Genomic DNA, 14,831 nt, shown 5'->3' with positions numbered 1-14,831 from the left:
TGTCACCACAGATTCTCCTCCTGGCAAAGGCAATCCTTCAGTCTTCAGGTTCTGGGATGAGTTTTTAATTTGCTGGGGTGTCAGCTTCTTCCTCACTTTGTGGTAATGGTAGGAGTATGTTTTTTGTTAAGGATTCTGGGTTTAATGCTTGTCTCCAGGATCCTTGGACCAGTGTGGTACAATCATAGGCAGATGTTCTTTCCCCGTGTCAAAATCACGTGCAGGGAATCAAGCAAACAAATCTGGGCTGTTCCACGTGGGTGCACATCCCTTTCTACTTTGAAACTTCTTCCCCTCAGCCCTGCCGATTCCACTGCTCTCCAGGGCCCCAGCAGAAGCTGCCAGCCTCAGGCTCTGCCCAGCAGCAGGGTGTGAATATGCACAGCACATGTGGAGGAGCTTGACTGCTCAGTCCCTGGCTTGCTGGAGTGCTCCGGGGTTCAGGTTGAAGAGTTTTGTGTCCACACTGCTGTGAGCAGGGTCAGAGGTACTGCTGAGTCTCCAGAGCATGTCTTCACACTTTCTGGAGGGGAAGGGATGCACAGGATGTTCAGTTCCACACTGCAGCCTTCAGGTTCTGCTAGAAAGGGTTCTTTTCAGCTGGTATAATTAATCCTCAAAGTAATGCATTCTTGTAAAAAAAAAGAAGTGTAAGGGATTTTAAAGTCTGCTTGAACTTGTGTCAGAACAGACTCCGCTCTCTTTAGGGAGAGCATGTGACCTGCTCTCTTGGGTTCATGAACTCAAGATTTTTGCCTCTTTAAGGAGCTGTGTGTGTTACTCCAAACTGTGCCAGGACTCAGAGCTGAGCATGCCTCAGCTGGAGGAAAAATGTGCAGGGAGAAGCTGTGGACAACATTTTCGTCTTCCTTTTCCCCCTTATGTTGGTTTTTATAATCCCCCGTCTGTGGTTCAGCTGTCCCCATTTCAATGTTCATGAAGTGATTGGCTTTTGTCAGGATTAGCAGGCTATAAATCATATTGACCAGGAAATTCACTCACAAGAGATCCATGATCCATGCAGCAGCAGAGGTACAGCTCTAGTTGCCTGCACAAGTACAGGTTGTGTGTTCATTTAATTCCTGTGCTTTTTATTGAGAAACATGCCCTTGAGGAGAGACTTCAAGCTGTCAGGAACCCAAAAAGAAGCAGAAATGAGATGCAAGGAGGCTTCATCAGGTAGCATTGTAGGTTTATCTTAAGTGTACAAATTCCAAGGTTTGTGATGTGCTATTGTTGTGGTTTAGGAATAGTACTCCCCAGTTTAGCTCTCCCACTGAGACTCTCCCAAACCCCAGTACTGCTTGCTTGCTCCCTCCCCCTCTCTCCCTCCTTCTGGTGGCTGGAGAAGAGAATTGGAGGCACAAAAAGTGAAGATCATGGGTTGAGATAAGAACGATTTACTGGAAACAGCAATGAGACAAGAAAACAAACAGTAACAGCAACAACATTAACAACAAAAGTGTACAAAATAGAGAGAACGATTCACATGTGAAATGCTCACTGAGCCCAACCCAGCTCACCATGAGCACCCCAAATGCACGGAGAAAATTGAGATATTAATGTCAGGAGACTGGGAATTTAGAATTGTTGGGCTGGTTCTCTGTATTGCTGCTGCACTTGGGGCATTGATATAAGTAAATCCTTCTGTGCTTTCCCTCTTTGTATAACAGGAGTGGGAGCTCAGCTCCCTCTGCTATGTGAAGGAAGTATGTGGAGCTTGAAGTTAGTTATGGAGATTTAGAAAGGATGTGCTCACATGTGTTCTTAGGCAGATAAGGGTTGAGCTGGTGTTTCTGCAGTCTCAGCTTTTCAGTGTTGTGCTTCAGCTTTAGAAATCCCTGCCTGCAGTGAACAGAAAGGGTCCTGCACTTCCACCTGTGTGTGCCACTCACTAAACCTCGAGGAACCCCAGAAAAGGAGGAAATGGGGCTGGGGCTGTCTTACATGCCTGACAAAAGGCAAGCCAGGGAAGATTTGGCATTAGTGTTTGGTTGAGCTTCTGTTTGAAAAACATTTTTGCTCAGACTGGCTGAGCATTTGTCATCAAGCTGTTGCTCCTTCTCGCGCCAATGACCCTTCATCTCACTGATTCCCCCAGAGCCTGTGCTAGCAGCGAGACAGAGAGTGAAGCTGGGGATATCATGGACCAGCAGTTTGAGGAGATGAATAACAAGCTGAACTCAATGACTGATCCCACTGGCTTCCTGAGGATGGTCAGCAGGAACAACCTATTGAACAGGTGAGAATGCAGCACTGCTGCAAGGGTCAGCAAACAGGAGATGTCTTGGTGATGGGCTTCTCTCTAAATTGCAAGTTTAGGTGCAGCCAGTGCTCGAGGGGAGAGCCAGCAAGGACTGGTCCCTGTTGTAACTGATGACTGTCCAGAGGAACAGCTGTTCTGAATTTGCTCTTCTCCTGGCCAAGTGCTGATTTGAGACTCCAGACAATTGCAGGGAAGCACTGTTTTGTCCCTGCTGTGTGTGAGATGTGGAACTTGGAGCTCTCTCCTGCACACTTGTTATGGAAATACATGCTTCTGTTGATCTCAAGTGTTGTACCAATTAGGCAGGAATATGCTGCATTTCCAGAGTTACAGGATTGTACTAGCTGCAAGTCTCCACTCATTTTCTGCCTCTTACAACTTGTTCTCAGCCTTTCACATGACTGTGTGCTGATTAGGGCTTAGGGCAACCATTTGGAAAGAAAATTGAGGACAGAATTTTTCCAGTGTGACTGCGTGATGCAACCCAGAGTTTCTGACTGGATCTGTGCTCGATTGTGGTTTATGAGCACAGGATACCCTAAGCCTTTCTCAGCTGGAAAAGAAAATGTGATCAGCCTGGAGTGTTGTGAGCCACCACTGGAGCTTGTGAACTGTTACAGCATCCCCACAGAACTGGGAGCTGCCTGCTGGCACCAGCAACTGGCCTGGTTTTCTTTTCAGAATCCACAAGCATATCTGTTTAGCTGCTGCACTGATGAAGGACTATGAGTACTTGCTAGTTTTGGATCACACAGGAAGATCTCCAGAATTGCTGAGATGTTTTGCTAGTTTATCAGACTTAGAAAGAGAGGAGATTGTCCTTCTGATTACAGGGGGAAGTAGGATGTGATTCTGTTCCAGGGAATGCTAATCTTCAGGGACACTGCAGTGGCCAACCATGCCACATCTGCCTTTCTGCTTCACAGGAGCCACATACATTACTTTGAATCCAGACCTAGGAGCTTAGCTGAGGTGTCTTGTCAAGTAAGTAGTTTGCAGCTATTAGGAGGAGCCCAGGGATGGGCTCCAGGGTGTTTAACTAAAAGCACCCTCAGAAGAGAAGCAGGGGAAGCGTTAGAAGCAGCTGTGTCTGTGATGTTCTTGCAATGAGCACTGAGGTGAAAAAATGGGACTGCTGGATGGCCTCCGTGCCTGCCCCTCTCCTTTTGCCCATGCAGGGGGACCTGGGGATAGAGCTAACACTGCCACATCTGTTTGCAGCTGGCTTGCTGAGCCGTGAATTTACAGCTGGCTTGCTGACCCTGAATTCAGGGTAGGTGCTTTTAAGCAGAGAATAGTAGGATTTTTTCTCAGTTCTGCTTAGAAAAGCAAACTTGGAGTGTTGGCAGTTCACTTAGAGAACTTCTGAGAGGAAATGGACTTTGGAGGAGAAAGAAACACTGAAGGAACACTGTGGTGATCTCGGGACTGGTCACGGCTGTCTGAGCTGAGGATGCCACTGGTACAGCCATCAAGATAGCCACAGTGGTTTGTGTCTTCTTGCAGCTTCTATTTCCTCTGCTCCTTAGGTAGGACAAGCTCATCAGCATCATTGGAGCCTTTTACTGCCCTCAGGGCCTGGAGAGCCATACAGCTGACCCTCTCCAGAGCAGAGAGATGGGGGCAGCCCAGGCAGATGGGCCAGCAGTGGCTGGGGAGTCCTGTCTGTGGTGTTCTCTGCCATCCAGGATGCAGTGCTGCAGCTGCTGACATGCAGACCACCCTGGCAGAGAGTGCTAGCTGGGCTGTGGTTTTTTTGCAACCACTGGTATGTTCTGGAGATACTGGTGGATCCTTGAAAGGATCCACAGGGAGCTCAGATCTGGCTGTTTTCTGGAGCTTACTGCAGCTTTGTATGATGTGTGTGTCAAGGCCCTGAATGTGGATTTAGGGCTGCATCTTTAGGAAGAGTCTCTTTGAGGAAGGCTTGATGGGTATCCAGCTTCCCGAGGCTGTCAGACCCCTGCAGCACCAGCCTGACTTCCTGCCCCCTCCCAATGGCTGTGCTTGGCCATGGGGACTGTTTGACTTGTCCAAAAACCTAATTAGTGCTAAGGCAGGAGCAGCTCTGTGCTGGTTCTGGGATGAACCCTTCCTTCTGCCTGGGGCCAGCCACTCATCCTCAGCAGGCAGAGCCAGCACCTGTGAGGCTGGTGGTCAGCCAGGTCAGTCTGACCCTGTTCTCTGAGGCTTTGCTTTGTTCTTGCATCTCCAAGACAAAGGCAGGGAGCAGGGCTAAGCCCTGGCTGTTTGTGCTGTTTCTCTGCTTGCTGCAGGCCAGGCTGCCTGTACAAAGGGTTATAAATCAGCAGCACTGCAGAGTCTGAGCAGAGGCTTCCAAATGAGACATTTCACTGTTCAGACATCAGGGGATCCTCTGCATTGCAAGAGTGAGATGAAAATCATCAGTGCACCTGGAGCCTTTTGTTGGCTTCTTCACGAGGAAAGGATGGGCTGGCCAGGACTCCTGGTCAGCTCCACTTGCCACAAGAGATCTGTCCATCCTCCTCTGTGGGTTTGCTCACTCTTTGTGTACACACACACACAGAGAGGGGGGAGATGTGAGAGATTTATGGTGCTTCCTTGGTTTTGTTCTCATAAAAAGCAATCTGAGTAGTGAAGAAATAAATCTAGAGCTGCTTGGCTGGGAAACCCAAGATACAGGAGGGTTTTGCTGATTGGAGTAACCAAGCCCCTATTCCCTGCAGTAAATGAATGTGTAACAATCACTGAACATGGGCTGTGGGGCTGGCAAGTGCTGCCTGCTGGCAACAAGCCACTCAGGGAGGATCAGGGCACAAGGTCCTGGGGACCACCGGGACATCCCTGCACATATTTTCTTTCCTGATCTGATGTTAAAATCTGTGCTTCATAAAGCTGAACCCTGCAGTGAAGTGGGACAGATGAGTGTGAGGGGAGCACACAGTGCCAAGCCTGTGCTGATCCCCTGTTGCACAAATCCCCCAGATGAGTTTCCAGCAGCTCTAAGCAGGAGCAGCATACTCATATTGTCACTGGAATCTCTGGGTTGGAGAGCATGGACAGTCAGACACCAGGCTTTTCTTGACCTTTTGAGGTTATTCCTATGTGCCCATAAAATGGAAATTCCTTGTGGGTGGTAAGAGCATTTTTCTCTTCAGACAACTATAGGTTTTAAGCATGATGTGAGCTGGGTCAGGAGGCTGGTTGCAGCAGCTGAGGAGAGAGAGGAAAATGCAATTTCTGAGTCTGTGGTTGGTATGTACCAGAAATGGCTGGGGTATGTCCCAGGCCTCCCTACCTTTCCTTTGAGGTCCACCTGCTAAAATATTTTGGAAAGTTACCTTTTCCACATAAAATGGTTGTTCATGGCCCCAAGCCAAGGATAACATTTCTGGGGAGCACAGCTGCTGGACTAGTGAGCCCAGAATGGGGCAACTTCATTTCCTCAGCAGGCAGACACTTGTGGCTGCTGGTGCCAGGAGATCACGTGCAGAGCTCTGTGGGAATATCAGAAATGGGCACCAGGTGTTGCTCAGCAGTAGCAGAAGTGCAGAATCTTGATATGTCGTGGTTTGCCTGTTGTCACATTTCCTCTGGTATCATACTAGGTCAGTGGGTGCACAACCCAAGTACAAATCCTCCTGTGGCTGTGGTCAGTTGTCAGTGGGTCTCATGCCTGCCTGCACACAGCTGCTACCCATAGGTGTGCAGGAGCAGCTGGGAACAGCACTTCAGGCACTGGAGTGTGGAGAGAAACTCCATAGCAATGTCATGTGCTGTCTGCAGCTGATTCATCCTGCCATTAATGTCACTGTTCACTGAGGTGTGCGGCTGAATGGGAGACTAAAGTCCCCTGGGTGACAGGGCTCATGTCAGAAGTCAGGGCAGCCACAGGGCAGCTCACATTCCTGCAGCTAACCTCTCCCTTGGCTTTTGCCCACAGGAGCTGTCAGAGCATGACCAGCCTGTTCAGCAGTACCATGTCTCCTGTTAAGGATGGAACATCATCACTTCCAAGGAGGCAGACTTCTTTCACCAAGCCCCCACTCCGTGCTCTCTATGACTTACTGATAGGACCCATGGAAGGAGTAAGGCTTTGCACACACACCAAAACCCTCTCAGTGTGGGAAAGCAAGAACAAACAGCTTGGGGCTGGTTTCTGAAGCATGGTATTTTCACAGAACAGTCTGGGTTGGGAGGAGTCTTAGCGACCACCTAGAGACAAGGATCAAGTCCTGCTTACTTTTTTGTTTTGTTTTGTTTCTTCTTTGTTTGTTTTTTTTTTGTTTGTTTGTTTTTCTTTTTTTTTTTTTTTTTTTTTTTTTTTTTTTTTTTTTTTTTTTTTTTTTTGTGTGGGCTGACAGTGTTTAAGCTGGAGCAAATTGCAGTGTTTTGAATTTACTCTTTCCTGGAGTGAAAACAAATTAGTTTTATGATATACTAGATGAATAAATTTCCACAGTTACATGGGACCAGGAGCAGTTGCCACATTTTGTGCCCAGCTGCATGTTCCCTATTGACTAATCTCTCTGCTTCACTTCCATCCATAAGATGCTTCCTGGTTAGATGTTTTGCTGACTCTGGGTTGATGATGATGTCAAGTGTCTGGAAGTGCAGGCCATGGACACAATCTGTCTGTAGATGGTTCACTCTTCAGAGGAAATGGCTTTTTAGAAATTCAGTATCAGAAGGAGTATTCTCTGACAAAGGCTAAGGTGATGACAATACTGAGAAGGCACAGGTGGTTGGGGTTAGCCAAGATTTCAGGCTGGAGCAGAAGGAGCTGCAGTAGCAGGGTGAGGCTGAGCCCCACGGGGGCTGAGGCCAGGGTGATGACCCAGAGTGGACAGGTCAGTGCCCTCAGTGCTCATTTATCCCCGTGGAACTGGCTGGGCACAGGTGAGCAGCAGTCCAGCTGCACAGGACGTGCTTATCTGTCACACAGAGCGTGGTGCTGATGTGGGTGTTTCCAAACCTGACTCGGGGTCAGAGTAGAGCCTGATGCTTGGGAAGTGCAGGTGGGGACACGGGTGGAGTGAAAGGACCAAACTAATTCTCTCTCCTTTTCAGGGTTTGATGCATTCCAGTGGGCCTGTTGGCCGCCACCGTCAGCTGATCCTGGTTCTGGAGGGAGAACTGTACCTCATTCCTTTTGCTCTCCTGAAGGGCAGTTCCTCCAACGAGTACCTCTACGAGCGCTTCAGCCTCATTGCAGTGCCGTCCATCCAGTCACTGAATCCCAGCTCCAAGGTCTGACACTGCTTTTGAAAGCTCTCCTGTGGGTGCAGGTCCTGGTACATGCTCACAAAGCAGCAGCTCTGTCCTGCTGTGCCAGGCACAAGAACAGAAACCACAGTCAGGCCACCCTGGGTCTGAGGAGCACGCTGAGCACCACAGCTCTGAAGTAGGTTGTGATGTAGTTCCTGCAGCACACAATCACAGCCCCAGGCATGCCAGGAAGGATGAGGGGATTGGATCATTTGGATATCCTCCTCTAAAGGATTGCATGTGCTGGGTGTGGAACTACATGGCAGACTACAGAGATGTAGGTGTCTGTGATCTGTGCTGAGCTTCCTTGCCAAGCTGACTGTCCTGGCACATTGCTGGTATGTTCACCTCCATTTTAGCATTCTGACTGGGGAAGACTACTAATGTCTCAGGACACCAAAGCTATGAGGGAAAGCAAATCCCACAGGTAAATCCTGCAGAAGTATCTTCATGCTGAGGTTTGGCAGCAACATTTCTAATGCCCAGGTCTCTGGGAGAATGCACCAAGTCACATTTGCTCTTGCTGGGCAGTGTTTTGTGGCACATCTTGGTTTGCCCTGGGTTAAGCACAGTTAGTGGAACAGCAGAAGGGTCTGAATTTTGTCAGCATTACTGCTATTCCATTCAGTATCAGCTGCCTGCAGCACCTGCTGCTGGCAGTGCTGACACTGATCTTGGAAATACAGGTATGAGGAACCACTTAGTGAGTGATTGCAGGTGGTGTTCCAGGAATGTGAGAACCTGGAATCTTCTTTATGTTTTTAGCTCTGCTGCAGCCATCAAAGGAACCTGGGCTATATATGTTCTTTCTATTCTTACCTTTTTGTCTACCCAAGATCTGGGGATATAAGTCTTGACCAGACTCAAACAGAGGTGTTCCTTAGAACAGTGAAACAGAAGAAACTAAAGAAATGCACTCTTCCTGTAATTATGACAACCAGACTTATGTTTAGAGCCAAAGGGACAGGATATTTTTATTACCAGCACCATTAAAACCAGATTTCTGAACCCCATTTTCTCTTTCTCTTTCTCTGTCTAGTCCCATGTGAGGAAGAATACTCCTGCTTACTCCAGTTCTACCTCAATGGCAGCTGTGATAGGAAATCCCAAGCTCCCTTCAGCAGTTATGGACAGGTGGCTGTGGGGACCTATGCCCTCTGCAGAAGAGGAAGCATATATGGTATCTGAGTTACTTGGCTGCCAGCCCTTAGTTGGCAGCTCATCAACAAAAGAGAGAGTCATGAGTGCCCTCACTCAGGCAGAATGTGTCCATTTTGCAACCCACGTGTCCTGGAAACTGGCTGCTTTGGTCCTGACACCCAACACTGACAGCAACCCAGCCAGCAGCAAGAGTTCCTTTGGGAACCCCTACACAATCCCAGAATCTCTTAGGATGCAGGATGATGCCAGTGATGTGGAGAGCATCTCAGACTGCCCTCCTCTCCAGGAGTTCCTGCTTACAGCGGCTGATGTGCTGGATCTGCGTCTTCCTGTCAAGCTGGTGGTTCTTGGCTCTTACCAGGAGTCCAACAGCAAAGTCACTTCTGATGGAGTCATTGGCTTGACAAGAGCATTCCTGGCTGCTGGGGCTCAATGTGTCCTTGTGTCACTCTGGCCCATTCCTGTGGCTGCTTCCAAAATGTTTGTGCACGCCTTCTATTCCTCTCTCTTAAATGGGATGAAAGCCAGCGCAGCCCTGGGAGAAGCAATGAAAACCGTGCAGAGCAGCAAGCAGTTCTCCCATCCAGCCAACTGGGCAGGTAGGAAGAGTCTTCTGGACAAATCAGATGGGGTTTCTAGGGAGCTGCCAAACTATATGAGCTAAGCAAGGAGCAGTGCTAGCAGATAATTGGGAGCAGCGTGTGCCCTGTGCTTTCCCGGAATTCAGCCCCTGTGTCTCAGACTCTGATTCAGCTGAGTGTGGCTGAATGTCAGTGTCACAGGACTCATCAGCATTTCACTGGGCACAGTAGGTGGGTATGGATTGGGTGTAATTAGAAGCAGTTGTGAGGTGAATTGTGTTTCGTGACTGGAAAGAAATACAGTGCAGTACAACAACTCATTCTCTGTGTTTGAAATCTCCAGGCTCACGCTTCCTGTGTCCATGGGATGGAGTCAGCTGGAGCACACATATAGACTTTTCAATGGAAAATTTAGTGACATTTCAATAGGAGGCAGGAGAAGTTCTGCTAGAAGCAGCAGCAGCAGCAAGTAGCTGTGATTTCTGTGACATAAGCCTTGTAGGGCTTATTGCTTTGGTCCTTTTAGGAGAAAGGTTACCCTTGCTTCCACTGGGAATGTTTCAGCAGTGTCAGCTCCTTGTGCAGTACTGCTGCTTGCTCCCTCTCAATTAGATCTGTACTTTGAGATATGGAATGACAAAGTCTTGGAGTTCAGCAGCGCTGTGACAGGAATATGTACAGATAACCTAATTTTTCTTCCTGGCATGAGGCCTGGTTTTTGAAAGCTGCAGGCATTCCCCAAATTGATTTTTGCACAGGCAGCAGAAGCATGTTATTTAGCCCAGGAAACTGTGGTGAATATGGCTCTGGTGTGAACTGCATATGGCTGGAGGAGCGGGAACTTGTTAAAATGAGTCAGGCTGACAGTGATTTCAGGCATGTTGAGTCCAGCAATTAGGATGTGGTTCAGGTAGTACCAGCTGTGAGCTGAGTTCAGGTTATGGTCCACAGTCCAGTTGGGATTTTATTTTCCTTCCAAGATTTTTCTGTCTCAAAAGAAAAGAGCACTAAAAAGCCCCAAAAGTAACCACTTCCCAGGCAGAAAAGAAAGAATGTGGACACGGTGCTTGGCATTGCCAGCAAGCAGAGGCTTTCAGCTGCTCAGGCTGTTTGAGTACTGCCCCTTCCATGGCACTGTGCAAGTTCATCCCACACAGTCCCCGACTTCCACCGCTGACCCTTGGCACTGAGTCTTGGACAGAGCACCAGAGGCAGGAGCAGCTGCATCCTCACTGCATGAGTGAGAAGGGAAATGTAGAGCTCCTTGTGCTGGCATCTGGGGAGTCTGGCATTGAATGGGGCATGAGCCAGGACAGGTTTCTGACCAGGACAGTGAAAACTTTTCATGTTCAGAGTTCCGTTTTACGACTGCTGTTGGCATGTGTTGATTTCTGTGGCTGGAGAGGAGACCTGGAGCATGCCTGGACAAGTTTAGCTGCAATCCAGTGGTTTTCTGCTTGTTTGAACAGGAAGGTGCTATTTATTTAATAGCAGGGGACAGTAAGAAGTATCTAGAAACTTTCTGGAAGTTCAGTCTGCATGACTGGGCAGGGAGTGGGCAGCAGCTCTGAGAAAAGAATGTCCTTGTGCAGGGTACAGTGAACCATCGTTCACTGGTCTGAGGACAGAGGACATCTGTGTCTGGTTTGAGTATTTCCCATAAAAACAGGAGGTTGACTGTCTCTCATTCTGAATCCTGCAGGCTTCATGCTTATTGGGAGTGATATGAAGCTGAACAGCCCTTCTTCACTGGTAGGACAAGCCCTGACTGAGATCCTGCAGCACCCTGAAAGGGCCCGGGATGCTCTGCGTGTGCTCCTTCATCTGGTAAGGGAAAGGAAGCGCTGTCACAGCCAAGAGTGGCACCACAGCCCATCTAGTGCTGAGACACCCTCACCTGAGGGCATGAGTGGATCCCTGAGTGGAACAGCAGCCACTCCCTGATGTGCAGCCACTCCCACTTGAAAACATATACATATACACCTTCATTCCCCCCCTCTCCTGCTATGATGTATCCTCTTGCAAAACTCCGGGTCAGTGTGGAAAGATTTGGACACTTAAGGGAGTGTTCAGTGCAAAAAGAGGCAAAGTAAGCAAAATCTTAGGTTGTATTGTGACAGAATCTTCCCCAGACCCATCTGGTTTGCATTAGCTGTTGAGTTGGGTTTCTGCTTAAGGGGTAAGCATTGGAATTAATTGTTTATACAGGGAAATAGCTACGAACATGGCAGTCATGGAAACACAGAGCACAGTCACTGCTGTCTGCGTATCTGGAAGATAAGAGGCCCTTCTGTCCCCATCTGTGCCACCAGTCTGTCCTGGGGAACAGCGGGACTGGAGCCAACTGCCAGGTGGCTGGAATGATCACTCATGACTTCTAATACTTTTCTTCCCAATGCATCATCTGTGGTTTCACAGGAGTGTGAAGTATCCACAGAATGATGGAAACCTGTGAATATTGCTGGTCTTCCCAGTTGCTGGGGTTTGTGGACACTAATCTTTCTTTCCTATTTGCCGTGTGGCTGCAGGCTCTTTGTCTGGTAATAAGCAGTCTGGAACCCCAAGGTGAATCATCTTTAGGGAGAAATGCAGCTGCCAGGATTACAGGAAACTATCCCAAACAAACTGCTGCTTCATTTCTTGTGACATTCTTGTTCCCAGCGTCCCAGAGAATATTGACACTCATCACTGTGATGTTGCAGCTGTGAATGCTGAGTTACTGAAGCTTCTCTTTCCAAGGCACTAATGTCCTCTTGTGTGAGACAGGCCAGGATCAGTCTTGGATTTGCTGTCTCCCAGCCTGCTGTTCCAGTCTCTTCTCTGTGTAAAAAGAGGCAGTCAGCAAGAGCATCTTGTACAATAAGCTGTGTCATTTCCCCACAGGTGGAGAAATCATTGCAGCGAATCCAGAATGGGCAGCACAACTCCATGTACACCTCCCAGCAGAGTGTGGAGAATAAAGTTGGTGGCATTCCAGGCTGGCAGGCACTCCTCACAGCAGTGGGATTTCGGTTGGACCCACCAGCCAGCGGCCTCCCAGCAGCAGTGTTCTTCCCAACCTCGGACCCTGGGGACCGGCTGCAGCAGTGCAGCACCACCATCCAGTCCCTCCTAGGTGAGAGGAGGCAGCTGTGGGCCCTGACCAGGCAGCCATCAGCCTTTCACACCTTTCTGTGATGTCAGCATGTGAAACAGGGATGTTTTACATCAATGAAATCAATGTGTTGGACTGGGAAGAAGTTCTAAAAGTAAATGTTAACTGAAAATTTTGCCACAGATGAGAATCATTTGCTGCTGGGTCGGGTAAGCGTGATGTGACTGTTCCTCTCTCCCAGCTCTCAGTCAGGAAACCTGTCATCAGATGCAAAGTGGGAAGACCTTTTGCTTTGTGGGAATTGCTGCTGCTTCCAGAGCTGTCCAGTGATGTGGGGGAGAGGTTTTAGGAATTAGCCGAGTGTGTGTTCTTTTCAGGCTGGTTGCATTTCTTGCAGTCAAGAAACAGATACAGATGTTTCTGCTGATGTTTTTCAGGTTTGCCTAACCCTGCACTTCAGGCACTTTGTAAACTTATCACAGCTTCAGAAACAGGAGAACAGCTTATCAACAGGGTGAGTTGGGAGGTTTTCCTCCAGTACCAGGTTCCAAATTGTTCTTCCCAGGTCAGTAAATTCAGAAATATGCAGAATGGTTGATGCCCTGGTTTATCAACCCAGAGCTTGCTAGGAGACTTAAGGGTCAAAATTCTAATCTTGTTTGTGTGAATGAAAGTGTGTGTTCAGAAGGAAAATATGCAAGTGGGTTACTGGGCTGCATGGCCCTGGGACTCCCTGTTCAGTGACAAGTGAAAACATGATCCCTACAGCAGCGTGGGGGAATTGAGTGGCAAACCCCTCATTGCTGTTTGGCCATCCTGCCTAGGCCCACGTTGGCTGCTCATTGCCCACTCTATTTACTGAAATCCCAAGGTATGGTTGACTTTGGACAATGCAAGGTCTGTCAGAAAACTCCCTGAACCTGTGCTGCTCCTGTGTGTGCTCACAGCTCCAGGGAAAGGATTTCTGGTCTTTAGGAGAAGGGCAGTGCTACCTGTGGTGATGGGACTTCTCCCTGCTCCCCTCAGCCTCCTTCACACTCTTCCCTCTGCTGTCTCTGGAGCATGCCTAGCCTAACCTGACCTTTCTCTGTGCCACCAGCCTGGCTGCTTTCCATTCCATGGTTCTTACTGTGCTGAGTGCTCCTGTAATGAGGTTTCTCTTCATCATTTGCCTGCTTTAGTACATGGACAAACTCACACAGGGAATGGGCCTATATCTCACTGTCTTTCCCTTTTCCCCATGCAGAAGCATTCCAGGCAATACTGTGGTGGGGAGCTGGGATTGGTTCTCTGTGGTGTTGGGCTGCCCTTCCTTCCATCATATGGGGTCTGCAGAAAAAGCCAGAGAAGAGCCCCAGCCTCTCTGTAACCTGCTGAGCAGCTCTGGCAGCCCACTGGGATGAGTCTGCTCCAAGGAAAGGGTTCCTGTTAGGATTCTGTTAGGATCTGCAGCAGAGTTTGAGATGTTCCCAATGCCCTTGGTGACCAATGTCCTTGGTGGTGTTTTGCGTTTTGCCTTGGCTCTCATCAGTGCCTGAGATGTGTGTGGTTAACTTCAGGGTTACCTCCCTCATGTGTGAAGAGGACAGGACAACATTCCCATGGCTCAAAATGCCTTAGAGTGCTAATGAGGTGGCTTCATGATTGCTGCCCTGCCTCAGATAATTAAATTGCCCAAGGAAAAACATTCAGCTGGCTGTGCACAAGTAAGAAAAGACACACTCACCCTTTCCTCGCTGCCCCACAGAGTAAATACTGGCAGGGATATTGCAAGTTTTCCTCCATAGCCCAGACCCCTGGCAGAATTCCCTTTTGCACCAGTCTATCCTGTTACATGTTGGTTTTCAACAGCTTTACCCTCCATTGTGTGATTGCTTTTTTCCTCTTCTGCCTCTTGGCAGTTCATGGTGTGAGCAGCTGGGGCTCTGCCTGTCCCAGAGGAAAGCAGACTTTGTTCCAGACAGAAGCAGGAGGTCAGACATTTCAGTCACTGGGTGCTGCTGGTTGGTTTTCCTGAGTGGGTCACCAGCATCACAGGGGAGTGGGTGCTCTTGGCATTAGTGAAGCAGCAAGGTGGGTGCCTGAGCAGCTGCACTGGATAGAAAATGCTTATTTTGAGTGCAAAAGAGAAGACAGGAGCCACAAAAGACAGAACTTCAGACTGCTGCATGTGCAAGGAAAAGTTAGGGATTTCTGCCTGCACTGAGCGCCAGTACTGTGTCCCAGAGGAAACAAGAGAAGGGCTGTTTTATGTTCAGCCTCCTGCCAGAGTGTGGGTTGGCCTGAGTGTCTGCCTGCTAAGTGTCTGAGCTGTCATGAGCTGGGCACTCCCAGATTCCAGCTGCCTGTTCCCATGCTGTTGGATTCACAGCTCAGGCCATTCCCATTGCTCCCTTCTTTCTCTGGACAGAGCATCATGCAGTCAGGGTGCTGGCTCGCACAGGGATGTGTCCCTGCAAGGTTCCTCAGCACAGGCACT

General features: G+C 48.9%; 1 protein-coding gene across 4 annotated transcripts in view; it reads left to right on the top strand.

The window, feature by feature from the left end:
* TTC28 (tetratricopeptide repeat domain 28) overlaps positions 1-14,831 on the top strand; it is a 109,440-nt gene that overhangs the window by 87,002 nt on the left and 7,607 nt on the right. For all 4 annotated transcript variants that reach the window (XM_053994194.1, XM_053994195.1, XM_053994196.1 and 1 more), the window contains 7 exons: positions 2,102-2,242; positions 6,192-6,336; positions 7,319-7,498; positions 8,556-9,276; positions 10,961-11,085; positions 12,142-12,373; positions 12,790-12,866. In XM_053994194.1, the coding sequence (XP_053850169.1) occupies positions 2,102-2,242; positions 6,192-6,336; positions 7,319-7,498; positions 8,556-9,276; positions 10,961-11,085; positions 12,142-12,373; positions 12,790-12,866 (1,621 nt within the window). The remainder of the gene's footprint in view (positions 1-2,101; positions 2,243-6,191; positions 6,337-7,318; positions 7,499-8,555; positions 9,277-10,960; positions 11,086-12,141; positions 12,374-12,789; positions 12,867-14,831) is intronic.

The sequence above is a fragment of the Vidua macroura genome, chromosome 18 (genome assembly GCF_024509145.1).
Source record: "Vidua macroura isolate BioBank_ID:100142 chromosome 18, ASM2450914v1, whole genome shotgun sequence".
Lineage (NCBI taxonomy): Eukaryota > Metazoa > Chordata > Aves > Passeriformes > Viduidae > Vidua > Vidua macroura.
This window is presented reverse-complemented; position numbering and strand designations above follow the sequence as displayed.